This window comes from Gouania willdenowi, chromosome 10, assembly GCF_900634775.1.
Source record: "Gouania willdenowi chromosome 10, fGouWil2.1, whole genome shotgun sequence".
NCBI classification, from domain to species: domain Eukaryota; kingdom Metazoa; phylum Chordata; class Actinopteri; order Blenniiformes; family Gobiesocidae; genus Gouania; species Gouania willdenowi.
Genome location: NC_041053.1, coordinates 15,752,129 through 15,769,016, shown reverse-complemented (window position 1 = coordinate 15,769,016; position 16,888 = coordinate 15,752,129). Strand labels below are relative to the sequence as shown.

Here is a 16,888-nt window from a genome sequence, read left to right as displayed (position 1 = left end):
GGAGTGGATGTGGGCGGAGCTAGAAGCCATGCTACAGATAGCGTCATCTGACCCGACTAATATGAACTGCTAATGAATGTAGAAAGACAATTTCAAACAAAATTCATCAACTTTATCAGTTGGTCTGTTTATTTCATGCCAACTGTTTTACAATGTTCAGTTTCCATTTCTCTAGAATGTTCTGTACTAAGTGTAGGTATTCATCTATTCATTTGTTTATTTGTAAATATGGCAGAGTTGGTCCTCCATATTTTAGAGGTAAAAGTTTGGGGTTTTTTAAATTGCATACCTTGATGAAATTGTCAGGATTTTTTACAAAACCGTTTGACAAGTGGGAGAGAATTTTTGATTTAGAAGTTTAAAAAAAAACGAACTTATCTAACCAGGTTAGTTTATGAATGAATTTCATTCATTTCTCAATGTTACCTATTACCGGAACATGTGACCCATGTTTAAAAGAAAATAACTTGTATATTTTTATAAATACCAAAAATTTGGTGGACCGTGTCATGACTGACCTTACTCCAGTTGGCTCTCTTCAGTTGGACCTCGGGCTTGTACTCCTTTTTAGGCTGCAGCCCAAACGGCAGTGGAGGTGGTGCAGGAGCAGCAAAGCCTCCAAAAGGTGGAGGAGGAGGCATGCCTGGGCCTGGTGGTGGTGGAGGAATACCGGGACCCCCAGGAGGCGGAGGGGGTGGAGGGGGCATCCCAGGCAAGGGGGGAGGTGGTGGTGGACCAGGCATACCAGGCAAGGGGGGAGGTGGTGGTGGACCAGGCATACCGGGCAAGGGGGGAGGTGGTGGTGGACCAGGCATACCAGGTAGAGGTGGCGGGGGAGGAGGAGGGGGGAAGCCGGTCTGACCCGGTAAAGGAGGAGGCGGTGGAGGAGGAGGCGGGGCTACTTGCCCAGGTAGAGGCGGTGGTGGTGGTGGAGGGGGCATTCCTGCATTTGGGCCAGGTGGGGAGGGGGCAGGCGGCGCAAAGGGCAAACCAGGGGTTGGCACGGGAACAGTAACTGTGACAATTTTGGTTTTGGCTTCTTCCAGATCTTTAGACAGTTTATCAATCTGCAGGAGAAGAGAGGAACTACATTAGGATTTACAACCTCACCAGTAATCAGCCCAGTTCATTTTTAAACCATGTACAGTGAACTCATCCACGTAGATTGTTTGTGTATAGTACATGTCTTTGAAACCCATACATTTTTTAGGAACACCACATTTTCCATTTCCAAAACTACACAAGTCAACAGAAGAGAGTTTAAACAAAATCGATGGGAGCGGGATTACCCAGAATCTGTACTCAGGTCCAGGTTCTGGCTAATTTTCCAACATGAAAACTCCCTTGCATGAAGGAATTGCAGGATGTTTAAATAGAAAACTTCTAAATATGGTGTTCAATGAGTGAGGCACATCTATGAAAGTCACAAAAGTAAGCATTAAGATGTAGCACACGCACTGTGTTTTTCCTCTGACTTTGAAAAGAAGACAGTAGTGGACACAAAGAGCCTCTGAAATTAGCTTTTTCAGGGAGGCCGCAGGAAGGAAAAAAATGGGCAAATAATCACAGAAAGACACAGAAATGAGGGATCTTAACATGTGAAGAAATCTTGGATGGGCAGTTTCGTAAACGGGAAGTGAGCCATCTAGGCATGAGAGGCTTGTTTGATGGTTGGCTCGTGATGCTGTTAATGCTTTGGACAACAGTAACTGTGCACGTTTCCTTGTGTGTCTTAATGTGAGTCCAAGCACAAGAGCACGGAGGCAGAAGGTTTTGGGTCACTTGGCGTGTTTGTGAGTCTTGGGTGTCACTGGGAGGCACTGTCCAGCTGGTGTGGCAGCAGGACACTGACAGCTAACAATCCTCATCTTTGAATGAGTGTACACAAACACTTCCTGCTAAATCTTGGCCCTAAAAAGTTTGCTTGTCCCGCTTTCATCCTCTGCCTCTCTTCTTCTTTCTTCTTGCCTTCAGTCACATTGTATACCCCCATTCCTCCACTCTCTGTGCTTTTATTGAGATTGTTAATCTCAAAAGGATTTGGCTTTCTTCCCCACAATATCCTTTTAGGTATTCTCACTATATGCATGCAGTCTCCTAAATCATTTAAAGCCTGGGGGGTGTCGGGCCTCTTCTTGGTGCTTAAACTTACTAGATCCCATTCGTCAAGCATCAACTAGTTTACACTGAACAAAAATATATACGCACAAAGTAATATGTTTTATAAATTGGGAAAAATTTTAACAGAACAATTGTAATTATATTTTTGTCTTATTGTTCAAGCAACAAAAACTATTTACTGTGCAAAACTCATGACTTATCACACCAGGGGTCAGTCGGCAGAGTTCACTGCACTCAGGACCGAGTGTATCCACAATTGGCATCACCAGGGTCAATTACATTTTAAAATTACAATTCCATCTTCAATTGCATGTTCAATTACAACTCAAATACGATTAGTTTAACCAGCATTTTTTCCTATTACAATTAAAATTATTTTCCCCCTGAAAGTCAATTATAACGACGTTCTCAATTACTAAAGTTAAATTCCAAAAAATCACAATTACTGAGTCTTTAATAAATAAACCCATAAAATGTAAACTTCCTCTTGTGATAGCTTTCTGTTAGCATCTCTTATAATAAATAACATGACTATCATAAATATCATCTATCATCTAATTTGTTATTCATCTCATGGTTACCTTGTTAAGCTTCCTTATCAATGAAAATATTAATATTTTTGGTGTGGGTGTCTGAGCCTTTCCTGTGTCTGTACAGACCTCGATTTAAATTATTGTAATTTTTTTTTTAAATGGTAAAATGATCGTCAAGACAACTGACAGTTATACATGATATGAAACATATTTTAATAATTGTTAACTCCATAGGCAAATGTGTAAGCCATATTACGATGACATGATTCCCAAGTTTTGTGTGTAATTACATTGTAATTGGCATGGAAATGACATTAAAACTGTCATTTACAACGGCAATTATCTGAACTCAATTACAATTCGATTGCGATTACAAGACCAAGATATTTTTCAATTATGATTACAATTATAATTAAATCTTATTTGTAATGAATTATCAATTATGCAATTACAATTATAATTGACCTCAACCCTGGACATCACCGCAACATGTTAACTGACTGGCTGATCCAGAACATCCCAAAGGTATTTAAGACGATTCACAGTGCTGTCAGTCTCTGTGATGCAGGAATGATGCACATTCAAGTGTGTTGACATGGCCGTCACAGATATCCCAGTTTCCAGGATGCCAATGGCACACTCCCCCATGATTTGTGACAACTGTGGAATTGTGACTTGGGACTCAGGTGCACATTTCAAGGCGGCCTTTTATTGATCCAGGTGCAATGAGTGTCTGTGTATTGATCACGCTGTTTAACCAACTCTGTGTTATGCTCTATGACAGTGGTTCTCAACCTTTACAGCCCACAACACCCAAAATAAAGGTTCCAGAGAGCGGGGACCCCCACTGTACCTAAAGGTGGTTGAACACAGACATGAACATTGAAGAACAGTCATGTGGAGACAGGGCCATTTATAAGGGAGAATAAAGGGGAGAGATTTTTGGGGCCGATCCATAAAGTCAGCAAAATGATGGTCAATTTATAAACATATTTATTAATTGATCTGGATAATATCCACTGTTATCTAGGAAGTTTAGTATTATTTGGGCCATATATAGTCATCATAAAGATGTAAATCCTTGTTTTAATTAGAAATAAAATGGGTTAAAAATGACCAAAAAAGGTGGAAAGTTGGTGAAATCCAAAGTGTCAATATTGGAACATTTAGTTTAAACTGGTAAAAAATGGGCATGAAAAATTTAAAATGTGGTTAAAATGGCAAAAAAATAAAAATAAAATAAAAAAACAGGAAATATGGTGAAAATAACTTAAAAGTGAAAATAATGGGTCAACATATGTGACATTAAGTGGGAAGGGTTTACAAGTGTTGAAAGCAAAAAAGTGTGCAGAAAAGGCATTGAAATTTGACAGAAGTGGCAGAAATGGGAGTAATGTAGCAAAAATGCATTAAAAGGAGCAAAAATATGGCAAAGAAAAGTGATGAAAACAGGTTTAAATATGGCAGGTTTGGTGTAGTTGCAGAAAAAGGTTAAAAATAAACAAAAATGAGCTCAAATTGTTCAAAAAATATTCTTAGTTTCTTGAAGACATCTGGCGACCCCCTCCCAGTGTCTCGCGACCCCAAATGGGGTGAGCATATTTCACTACAGATCAATTTAACTCCCTATTTTTGGTTTGTGCATTTATATTTTTGTTCAGCATACCGGTACTTCTTGAAGCTTTAGTGGTAGTTGCTGTTGAAACACAATTTCTTATAGTTCTTCATTAAGATATAGTTTATATTCCTATCGGAAGTGGCACGATGGAGATGTGGTGTAAAAAGTGACATCAGGATCTGCAAGCAAACTTAAGCTTTTACTTTTAGACTAATTACCCAATCAAGAAACTGTTGAAAGTTGCATTTCCTGACAAAAGGGATTTTCAACAGGCAAACACACACACGCACGCGCGCACACACGCACGCACACACACACACGCACACGCACGCGCGCATACGCGGCAACAGATGCTACTTTGAAATACCTTCATTAGAAAGACGTGGCACTAGCTCCACGTAGGACGGCCGTGTTTGTGTGTACCTGATTCTGCAAAGTGCTGAGCTGCAGCTGAAGACCCTGGTTCTCCTTTTCTCTCTCCTGCTTGGAAGTGGCCAGCTGTTCCTTCTCTTGGCTCAAGTCCTGAAGCTTCTGCTCATAGTCACTTTCCAGCTTCTTCAGTTCGACCTGCAGCTCGTGGCGAGCCGTCAGTTCTGTATTCAGCTATACTTACAAAAAGATTAGAGTTAAGAGAGTAAGACTGGGTACCAAATGCTCTGCGATCATGATCTTTTCTACAAAAATTCTAAAGGTGAATGTACTGTATATCAATATTTCATTTAAAGGAAGGAGATCCCTCCAAAATTTGAAGCGTTTACTTGTAAAAACCATTTTAGGATTCCTCTTTTCAAACAAGCCATTTTTTTTCCTCGTACAATAATTTACACTGCAAATTAGAGTCACTTATCAAGTTAGGATGCTTTGGTGAATTTGTGATCTATTCTCACGTTCTAAGTATAGCTTTTACTGATATAAAACGAATTAGATGACTCATTATTATGTTATACCTTCTTCACCGGTAGAAATGTTCAAAGAACAAAGCAGTTGAGAAATATGTAAACCAATGTTTGAATGATCACAGAAGCACACATTGCATTATTTAAACAGCATATCTGTTACATTCATTAGCAGTGGTGGAAAGTAACTAAGTGCATTTACTTAAAGCTGATATCCGGAGTTTCTGAGAAATCTCTGTTTATGTATGATTCTTTTGAAATGCAAAAAAAATACCTAACTAGTCTTTTACTATGGTCTACTGCTGGTGGTCATTCATATACTGTACATTAATGTACATAAGTCCAGCCTTCGTCCAAAGACCCCTATACAAATACAAGAAAGCGCTGACTTCGCCCAGCCAATAGGCTTCCACTTCCTGGAGCGAGCCACTGTCAATCAAAGTGAATATACGTGCACCGTTACAACAGCAAAAAGGTATCACTCAGCATAGCGTCATGGAGAGGCGCTCTTAAACTCTAGTTACACATTCCATGATTGCCAGCGTATAAAGCTTCTACTAAAAAAGAAAATAAAAGTCCTGGTGCAAAACTTGCGGATAAACGTCTTTGTGACCACAACAGGATTTATCTCAGAGCTGCTTTTCAAAGGAGGAGGGACTTGGATTTGGCGACATTTCTAATGGACAGGTTATAACCATGTTTTAATCAAAAGTTATGACACTAACAATAAATGTGTAGTTTTGCGAATTTGTTATGCTTTACAATGCACGTGCAAAAACGTAAAGGCATAGCTTCTGGTTGATTAGCAGAGGCAGGGGAGGAAGTAAAGCTGTTGAGGGCGGGACATTGAGACGTTCTCTCAGAAACTCCGGACAGCAGCTTTAAGCACTGTACTTAAGTACTGAATTTCAGTATCTGTACTTAAGTGAGTATTTTTGGGAGATATTTCTTTAACTACACTAAATTTGAAAAACAAAAATTGTACTTTTACTCCACTACATTTCTATAGATGCCCTTACACAGAGTACTTTTGTCTCCTGTCAGCTCATTTTCATTGCTTCAGTTCTAAAACAATAAAATCCTGTTGAACCTCATATGGGTTGGCCTGGTTCTAACATGTTAAATACCTCATGCTCGTCATTGCACGAACAAACCAGAATCTAATAGTGGTGTTTTTTGAACAGTTGCTTTGGCAGCTGAGCGGCTGTACTGTATCTCAGGCCCGTGTTTGAGGTTTTTGAAACAAAGTGATTAATATCATTAAAATAGCAATTTAATGCTATGCTAGCAATATAGTGTCTGATTAGCTACACAAGAGTCTCTGAATATAGCATTGTTAGTTGTTTAGCGTTTGTTAAATATACCTTGTGATGCTCAATTGTTACTGCAAGTAACAGAAATACGTTTGTGTTCATAATACAGTTGTTTGTTAGAATTGTTTGCTTAGGGGAAAAAAACCAACACAGTTGTATTGAATGGTGAATGCAGATAAGTCAATTGACTGAGACTTTTTGCCTTGATTTGTTAGATGTTAAACTCATCGAACATCCCTTTGTTCATTCTGGGCCCTAAAGCTTTTTTTATGCGTAAAGCAGTCATGCAACTACGTTCCAGACGTATTCTCCCATCTAGACTCCTGACACGCCCACTGTGTGTACATACATCTAACACGAGAGGCTGTGGATGAAGGCAGTCTGATGTGGTTCATTTACAGACTGGGCCATGATGTGACTTTTTTCAGCTGTCTGGAAATCATGGAACATGGAGTTTTCCTAACAATTAGAAATCCATGAAAAAGATAAAGCACACGTTTTATTTGAAAAGGCCTTATTCACTGATGAACAATGTAATGGGTTTATTAGATAAAATCATTGCAGTGTGTAGATCAAAAACCCAATTTTATTATGCAAGTATACCCTAAAACCACTTTTCCTGCTGAATACATATATATTTAGGTATGTAGTTCATTGATCCTCATCTCACGCTTCACATTTTAGTCTAAGTATTGAAATTATCATTTTTAATTGTAGTATGGGGTTGAACGCCAGCAATTACAATTGAATTTTGCTATTGGCTGAGATTAGATCAATGATGTATTTTTACTTCAGTGATGTCACTAACCGTCGCTGTTGATCCTGCCAATCTGTATAATCTCTTATCTGTACATTCACTTAAGTAAGGAAGTTGAGTAATTTGTCCACCTACGCTCATTAGCATCATGCAGCCATATTTCTTTTCTCCCCGCAAAGACAATGCCATTAACTACCTAATCATGCACAACAAGCACAACGGTGTGTGCAGTAAAATTAATTCAAAAGTGTTGAATTAATGTCTGTGGAGAGGATGTGCATATATTCAATGGTTATCATCCCTGCGTGAAAATGCTGGCCTTTAAGTCTGACTGAGTGAAGGCGAGTTACCGCTTCGTCTTTGCAATTATCCCATCACTGGGACAGAAACATCAGGGTAGCAGCACACCACAGTCGAGGCATTTATCTCCTTGTTTGAGAGTGTGAGACTTTTTGTATGCATGGGTCTTTTCGCTCCTGCTCATAACAGTATTTGTCTGGCGTTGGCAGTCAGATGTGTGTATGCTCATTTTCTTAGTCACCCTCTGTTCCTTCCTTTTTCCTCATTTGTCATCCCGTGTCAGTCAGACAGTGGTTGCCCAGAATTTCATTATAATCCTAATGTGCCTGTGCGTGTGCGTGTGTGTAAATGTCAACTTTCACAAAGTAAGACTATTTTTTGTGTGACTACCACTGTAATTGCCTAATGCCTTTGGGTTGCCACATTAAAATGTCAGTGTGTGAGACGCTCTTTTGTCACATGTGGGTATGTTTGAGATATTTCACAAATGTGTACATTTCCCACCTTTTTCACCAGCTCTGTGGCTTTGGCTTCACTGGTTTCTACCTTGGTCTGGTCCACCATGTTGTCTGCAGATAGAACGCAGATAGAAACAATCCATTTAGAAAAGGAAATTATGAAGCCGAAGATGAGATTTGGCTTTCGACGACCTTTTCACACACATAGCCGTGAGGACATGATATGATAGCCTTTGGTTTGGCCCGTGCTGTGTCCTTCACAAAATAATAAATAAAATAAATAAAATTCCCAAAATGGATGCAAGCACACACAGCACGCGCCTCATCTGTCTTCCTGCCTTAATAACACTCAACGTCTAGATGCACAGGATCACACATTTTTAACCTTTGCGGCTTTAAAAGACCCGACTTCCACATGGCATGTTGCATTAATGAAACCATATACTGGAATTCCACTTTTTGACCAACAGGGTACTTTAGAGCAGTGTCTCTCAAAAGAAGGTATGTGTACCCCTGGGGGTACGCAATGGCACGACAGGGGACACGTGAGAGAGAGAGAGATAGTGAGTGGAAAATTAAATGAAATCATTAAAAATATGGGGTTCTATAATGTTTAATTTTAGTTAAAAAAGTATCATCATAATAATGATGGAAATTAATTTGATTAGAACATTAACTGAAAATACAAGGGATGTGGCGGGAGATGACCGGAAACGGTCAAAACCCTAGAAATGATCATTTGTGCTGCACCAAAAATTTTCTGCCGAAAATGGCCCAAAAGTGCATTTTCGATTGTTAGCCGAAACACTTTTATTCACCAAAACAACCAGCTGGAACAGGATGTTTCAAACACTGTGTCTGGATGATTGATATATTCTTTGAAGCAATAATATTAATTTATACATTTGCAATGCTTTGATTTCAGTGAGGTTAGTACACACACACATTTACACCATAAATGCAGTGGTACTAATAATTAATTTTGGTTTTCGGCCAATCATTTTTATTTCGGTGCATCCCTAGAAATAATCCTATTTCGGAAGCACTCAATACTGTTTCATTCCACTTATTTACAAAATAAGATTATTTTCAAGTGTGTGTTTTCACTCATTCATTCCATCATCATGCACTGTAGAAAAATGTTGCAGTCAGACAAAAGAGGTATTGGCATTCTGAAACAAGAGAAAGGAAATAGTTTAGTCAAAAAAGACTGAAAACCACTGCTTTAAAGCAGCGATTCCCAAAAGTGGTTCATGACCCACTCAGCTTGTAATTAGGGTGTGATGGTGGTCTCAAAGTCAAACCTGATGTGTGTTTTTGATTTAGATTTGCTACATTCACATGTGCCTCTATGCTAAAAAAAAGAGAAACTAATTAAAATCAAGGTGAAAGTCACAATGTCACTGGATTAAAGATTTAAAATGATGATGCCCAGGAGGGTGCGAACGAGCAGATGCAAGGCAACGATAGGAGGCAGAGAAAGGGTAGAACGAAAACAGAAAAGCTTTCATGAACTCAGAAAACTAACAATAATCGACTGAGTGGGATGCATTGGATTGTTGGTGGTAACAAAAAATGAGTTTTGATGCATGAACGAATATCACAATTTGAAACAAACGAATGCAAATTCTGTGTATGGAGTTGTGTGGAATTTGGGGTATTGGATGTGTAATGATAGAAATGGGAGGGGGGGTCTACTTCTGTGCTTATGGATTGGCTAAATGGGACAAACTCTGACTAGAGCGCACTGAGGGAGACAGAATGTAGGAAAGAAACTGTGTTGAATTTCAGAGTTCAAAGAGAAACACTAAATAATGCATGCAGGGCAGAATTGGGCTGCTTTCCACCAATAATAACTCTGGCAGCCTTAAAGGAGGGCAGCCAGTTTCCCTTTGTGTGTGTGTGCGCGCGTACGCATTTAGAAGCAGTGCAATTAGAGCCCCCTGTGGAGAGCAATGGAGGCCTGCCATGGAGAACATTAAATCCCTGAGACACGGCCCGTACCTCTGCTTCCTATAGTCTGATCATCAAGAGCTGCCACTCAAAACTACAAATCCATATTATTCTGCCACTAGGTTACTGCACGCCATTCTGAGATTATATCACAAGCTATATACACTAATATATGATTATGGAGAAACTTTACTTTGTTATAGCTTTGTGTTTCATCTATGGTACCAATTTATTATTACCAATTGTTGAGTGTCCAACATTTTAGGAACCATAAACCTTTTCTCATCTTTATTTTTTATAAATGATGTCCCATTTACACAAACATGCACTCCCACGACCAATTTAGATACTCATATGAACCTGTTGCACATGTTTTTGGTTTGTGGGAAGGGGCTGGGGAACCTGGAGAAAACATACACATACTTAAGCCCAATAAAACACAGAAACTCCCTCCAACATTATCCAAAAATCAACCTCAGTGGAATCCACGACTTTTTGTTGTGAGGCAGAAGTTGTAAACAATGTGCTGCCCTGTGGCCAAACAATGCATTGAAGTAGACATATTGTCATGTAGTGAAGGATTGCTGCCCTATGATCATCTGAAGGGATTCAAAGGAATTATCGGTTTGCTAGAAAATAAAATAGAAATCAGTAATAGCTGGATGTAATTGCTTGAAGTGTACAAAGTTTGTATACTGGGTTCCGGGAACTTACCTATCAGGCCTTCAATGTTGATGTTGAGGTTTCGACACTTGAAATCAGGGTCTGCTCCATTTCGGTGTAGTAAGATCTGAGCGATGCACTCATCTATCAACTTGTAGTATTGGGGCCTGTGGCAAAGAGTGGAAGCAATGGATTTACAGACTGAAGGATAAGGAGATAAAACACAGAGATGGAAGCTGATAGAAAGATAAGAAGTGAAGGAAGGAGAGCGACTAATCCACATTCGCTGCTGTTATGGTTCATCTACTTTGAGTTAAACAGTTTAAAATGTGTGTGGCTATTACTGGGTGCGTTGAACGAGAGCTAAGTGAGCATTACACAAGCTCAGGATTAGACTGACACAGAACCTGTAGGTTCATAAACACATGCTTTGTTACTTTGTGCTTCAAACTCAGATTAAGCGGCCTGTGAGAGAGCTCAGCGGTTTGGATTTCTTGTCACAGAGATTGATTGTGTGCAGCTTGATGTGGTGAGAGCTTCCTGGTTTATGTCCTGCACCCAATGTCACATCAAGCCAACTTCACGCAGACACTCAATTTTGGAGGTGTCTTATTCACTGACCCCATTAGATGCTGCCAGAGTCAAAAACTCAATACTTCTCAGTCCTCCTCCCTCCCTCTCTTCTTGTTTGTGAGTCACTCGCCCTTTGTCTAACACTGTTTCCGCTCCTTCACTTTACTGTGAGGGGTTTTCTTTTCCTTGCACTTGAATTTATCCGTGGAGCAAGAGAGACATCTAGTGTCCACATTTAGGACTGACTAACAGAAATCTAAACATCATGACTGAGTCTAACTATTTACAATAAAAAGTTTTGTAGAATTTGAGTTATTCGGAATCTAAGGGGTTTGCACATTGTTTATTCATGCTGGATCAGTTTTATTCTGTTAAACATTAACACATTCTTATAAATCAAATGATCAATTATTCTACTGCGCAACTCAATCTCAATTTCTAGCACATTACTATCTCACTCTCCACTAGTAAGACCACACTATTGTCTATTTGAGACCCAGACTTGCCTGAGATCCAAATGCACCAACACCAAGACTTTTGGGAGTCGAGACCAAGAGCATAACATTCAGTTATAAAACCATGAGAAGTTTAAGCAGTTAAAAACATTCTCTATTTATTTATTTTTTCTAATGTATGTCTGTCTCACAGTCGTATATTTGCACTATTATTCTATGTTGGTATTTATTTTGTTCTTACTGTGTGCTATTCTATTGTTGCAGCAATGTGTGTTTTTCCCTCTGGGGGATCAATATAAGTCTATTCTTTTCCATTTAATTTTAGTTTTCTTTTAAAATACTTTTGACTGACAGAAACAACGTGTCTGCAACTCTTTCAAACCACAACATGCAAAAATCTTAAATCTTGACAAATTGGATTTAAAGTCTTTAAAAAACAACAAATCATTGTATGTGTTTGAAAGCCAATAATGCGTCCAGAATTATTTGAAATATGTGAAAATAAGATGTTTGTCAGGTGAATATGGCCTAAATTAAGTGTCAGAGGTTATTTCTGACTCGAAATAAAATGGACTGATGTCCCAGTTTTTGCAGGTGTCGGACACAAAAGGCACTGGAAAAGATTTCCAAGGAGGCAGAGCGATCAGTGAGCTAATGCTAAATGTTTTAAGATTTAATTAATAATAAGGAACAGTTCCAAGTGCTTCTCCTTGGTCTCGACATGAAACCCAGAGTCTGGCCAGTTCCAGACCGAGACAAGACCTTCAAAATGTGACCTTGAGACCGAATTACAACACTCCTCTCCACCGTTCATCCCTATAATTAAGCAGCAGCTCCCCACCATTCCCACCTCTGCTCTGTCTCTCTGTGGAGTCTAATTTAAGAAAACCTCCAGTGTTCATCTGAATAACCTGGATTGGAAAAGGCTGAAAAGCACAAACTGAAACAACGCCCAAAGGGATCAATAGTTTAAGCCAACCAACAGTTTCCATCCTCCCTATGTGCTCCATCAACAGAGTTAATAATAAACCATAGCATCCTCCCTGTCTCGGGCTATCTACAAACATCAGACCAGCAACACAGCACACTCTGCTCTAACAAGGTTTATCTCTTCACATTGTGGTGTGTTCTGCCAGTTTGGGGAGAAAAATCAATATAAATTCTTGTTGTTTCTAAAGCAACCAAACATGCACACTCGTACCAATCTTGGCTTGCAGTCAAAAGTTTTCTGTGCCAGTCCAGCCACTTAATTTCTTTTTTCACCCTTTCTAATTCTTCTGCTAAGACTTCGGGGGCTTTAGAAGACACAGGGAGAGACATTTGCATATTTCCTCAGATAAGAGTTGATGTTGCTCATTTCTAATAAAATGGATTTTGTGTTCTTTGCATGCACTGATTTCACAGTTTTAGAACAAGGCTCAGGGAAACAGCAGATTGGAAAAGACGAAAATGAAAGGGAAAACAAACAGTTCTTCTGTTGGATGTTAAATACACATTTTTTACTATTTTTTCTTCTATTGCAGGCTGTTAACTCGAGTATATTAGGATTCATAGTACTATGTTTCAGGGTGGATATTTAAATGTGAAGTCATAAATAATGTTCATTACAAAAATCTCATCATTCGTTTAAATTTGTGCTTTATTAACAAACAAAGAAATGCAATTAAGAAAAATAAACCAAAGCTGAATACCAGATTATGTGAACTTTACAGTCCAAGTAAATCAATGATAGTAGCATACCACTTGGGTGTGTGCTTCTGTGTGTATGTGTGTGTTACCTGGCCAAATAATCATTTCGAATCAGGAGCAGGTGCTGCATCAGAGACAGGAAATGGCTTTCGGCCTTGGAGTCCTTCACGGTGTTGACTACAATCTCAAACACTTCCCTCACATCACTAAAGGAGAATTAGTTAAGGTTCAAGTATGAAGTAATCGATCCGTCAACAAAACAAAACATTTTTTTAACATCATAGTAATTAACAAGGACTGCATGTTTGCTTTGTTCACCCTTACACCCTTGTTTGCGTTCCTCAGATCTTCACGTGCATGTTAAACAGAGAACAGACATTTGGTCCGGCCATAGCTTTTTTACACTCTGCCTGTTGCTGTTCAGACTGTTTCGCAGCCTGACACAGTGTGTTCTGAAACCATTCTATAAAAACCAAACATCCATTTTTTTTAAGGTATTGGCTGCAGTCACACAGGTCCACTTTCATTTCCTTGTGCATCACCGTGGCTAATACATCTATGACCTATGATCTTTTCTATCTTCGCTCACTGAATAGCAAAAACACACCAATGATATTGATTTTGTCATTGGCATTTGACCCTTTTTACACTCATGATTGGACACAATTTTTTAGATCTACTATTAAATCCAAGTTTGTATAACTCTTTAGAGTACCACAGAAAAGTTCAAACTGTTTGTTTTACAAAGCCACAGTTAATGTTGCAGTATATACCAAACTTATGGGCTCTGGGAGACACCTGGTGTTGAAATCTTTAATGGCAAGTTAAATTATGGAACTGCCTAAAGGATGAAATAAAACAGCACCAACATAAAGCAGTTTAAAAAGCTTTTTTCCATCATTAGTTAGTATAAAAAAGCAGAGCAACAATTTTACCTAGAACAGCAATAATATATAACAGTACAAATTATATTAATACTTAAAAACCATAATAAATTTGAATATTGCCACATTTCATGTGTAAGTTTGTATATGTGTGTGTGTGTGCGTGTATATATATATATGTTTGATGTGCATGTATAAACTGTACATATAAAACTTGGGCCAAATATATATTGTAGAAAAAGTAATATTAAAAAAAAAAGTGTGATATTATGTAATATTATGTAGAGAACCTTGTTTTGTTTTGTTTTGTTGTGATGGGGTAGGTATGTATAAGCTTTGCTTCAACCTACACCCTTTCAGCTTAAGAATTAGACAATTGAGTGTTGTCTGTTCTGTTTTGTGTAAAGCACATTGAGTTGCCTTGTGTGTGGAATGCACTATACAAATACATTTGCTTTGCCTTGAAGACTGCTGAAATAAAATTCTAATTCAAGTCAGAAGCTACAAAAATTAACAACTTGAGTTTGACAGCTTTAAAAAAAAAAAAGTACAATGGAGATAGTGTAAGGAAATATCTATCAAAACTATCTACAATGTTCGATAATAATACACAGTCGCTATAAAGCTATGCTAATCAGTGGAGTAACAATGGTGATTTGTAATCAGAGGGTCACCGGTTCGAATCCAACCTGGGCCATCACTGTGTGACATTGAGCAAGTCCCTTAATCCCAACTGCTGGTGTAGTACGTCGCTATGGATAAAAGCATCTGCGAAATGAAATTGTAATCTTGTAGTAACATTTCTATTGAACATTTTCATTAAATCGCCATAGCCTCGAGTCATTATGAGGTACAAAAGTGGAAATGTATGATTCTTCACTCCCTTGCTTGCTCCACATTTTGTGAAATCTGTGCTCAGACAGGGGAGTTTAACTTTGTTCAGTTTGTGAAGTCAAAAGCGAAATAACTCCACCCACACCAAATGCATTGCTGGTAAACAAACATAGCCATGGCAGGAGATGTGCACGCAAATCCTGGTGTTGTCTGCTGTATTGAGCAACACAAAAGTTTATTTTTACTACCCCCATCTGACCCTCTACCTCTCAAGATCCTGTAGCTAGATTTTATCTTTGCTGGCTGTGTACTAGGGCTGGGCGATATACTGTATCAAGATATATCAAGTTTTTTTAATATTTTTATAGCCTATTTTGTATTAAAATACTTGTTTTAGGAGTCTCTGCTTTCACTACTTCTCAGAACAACCAAAAAAGCGCAGTTAGATGGATTTCTGAGTGTGTCCTAATCCAGACCTTCCTCTAAACAAGCCACACTACAGAACTCACTCACACGTGCCGTCCCTTATAGGAAATAAAGACAAAAGTGTCACATATTGTGCAGCTGTTTGTTAATAAATTAGCCTGTGTGGCATTTTGTATCAGTACATTTCACACAGAATTGTTTTTCTGGTAAGACTTCATTGAGTTAAAAATATTGATTCATATCGTATATCACCATTTTGAGGAAAAGATATTGAGATATAGAATAGAATAGAATCAACTTTATTGGCCATGTAATGTATGTTATACACACGAGGAATTTGACTTGGTGAACTGTGCTATCTCTAATAATGTAAACATTAAATAATAACAATTAACTAGAAAAAAAATGTAAACAAATATAAACAGTAGTTTTGGTCCATATCGCCCAGGCCTACCATGTACTAAATTACATTCCCTAACGTTTGTATGTGAGTGCCTGACATTTAACGGAGAACTGCTTTGAAAACATGGGGCCATACAGACCTGGCTTAGGTCAAAGACTCTAGATAAAGCCAGATACGGTACCAACACTTCATGAATCAAGCAGAAACGTGGAAGATGTTCTTATAATTTTGTGGTTTTTTCGTGCATAAGCTTAACTAGCATGATAAGCTGCGAGCTGCTAAAATGTCTGTGTAACGTTAGCACGGAAGCTAACACTGTTCAAGTACTGTTGGTATGTCCATTAACATGCAGGAGCAAATTATATCAGGGGATATTCAACATAAGATGTCTGAAAACGGACTAGAAAACATTGGTATTAGGCAAACGCAAGTTTAGAAAAAATATTAAGAAGCTAGACATCTCTAACATACTGCTATAATTATGAAACATTGCAAATGATGTCAAATGTGGAGTAATTAGGTTACACACATCAAGGATTTCCCAACATATTATTACGAAAAAGCTGCAGGATATTCCAAGAAAGAAAAGCATAAACACGTCTTCCGTCACACCCAAAAGAGGGATTTATTCTCATGAAGAGCTGGTTGAAGAAGAGATTCTGAATGCAGAGGATGACTCGGTTAACGGTCTTTACTTGTAAATGACTTTACAGCTTTTGGTCTCAAGGGACAGGATCAAGGAAACTCTACATCAATGTGTATTAAACCTTGCCTTATCTTTGGTTTGGTTTGTGTCTTTCTGGAAGTAAAAACAAGAATGATTTAAAAGTAGGGATGTAACGATTAATCGTAAAGGCAGTTAAAAATCGATTCATAGGTATCACGATTGATATCGATCTTCTGAAAATTGAATCGCAGTACTTTTTTTAACCAGCAGAGGGCGCTATCCAGAAGTGAAGGCTGCGGGCGGAGTCTGCTAATACTTTCTTTCTGGCTGCCTTCTACTCTTAAA

At 38.5% G+C, this 16,888-nt stretch overlaps 1 protein-coding gene across 2 annotated transcripts in view; it reads right to left on the bottom strand.

The window, feature by feature from the left end:
* Nucleotides 1-16,888, bottom strand: part of diaph1 (diaphanous related formin 1) — a 143,204-nt gene that overhangs the window by 92,467 nt on the left and 33,849 nt on the right. For both annotated transcript variants that reach the window (XM_028459881.1, XM_028459882.1), the window contains exons 12-16: nucleotides 13,419-13,535; nucleotides 10,664-10,779; nucleotides 8,043-8,107; nucleotides 4,696-4,875; nucleotides 519-1,067 (exon numbers count right to left, since the gene is read on the bottom strand). In XM_028459881.1, coding sequence (XP_028315682.1) covers nucleotides 519-1,067; nucleotides 4,696-4,875; nucleotides 8,043-8,107; nucleotides 10,664-10,779; nucleotides 13,419-13,535 — 1,027 coding nt within the window. The remainder of the gene's footprint in view (nucleotides 1-518; nucleotides 1,068-4,695; nucleotides 4,876-8,042; nucleotides 8,108-10,663; nucleotides 10,780-13,418; nucleotides 13,536-16,888) is intronic.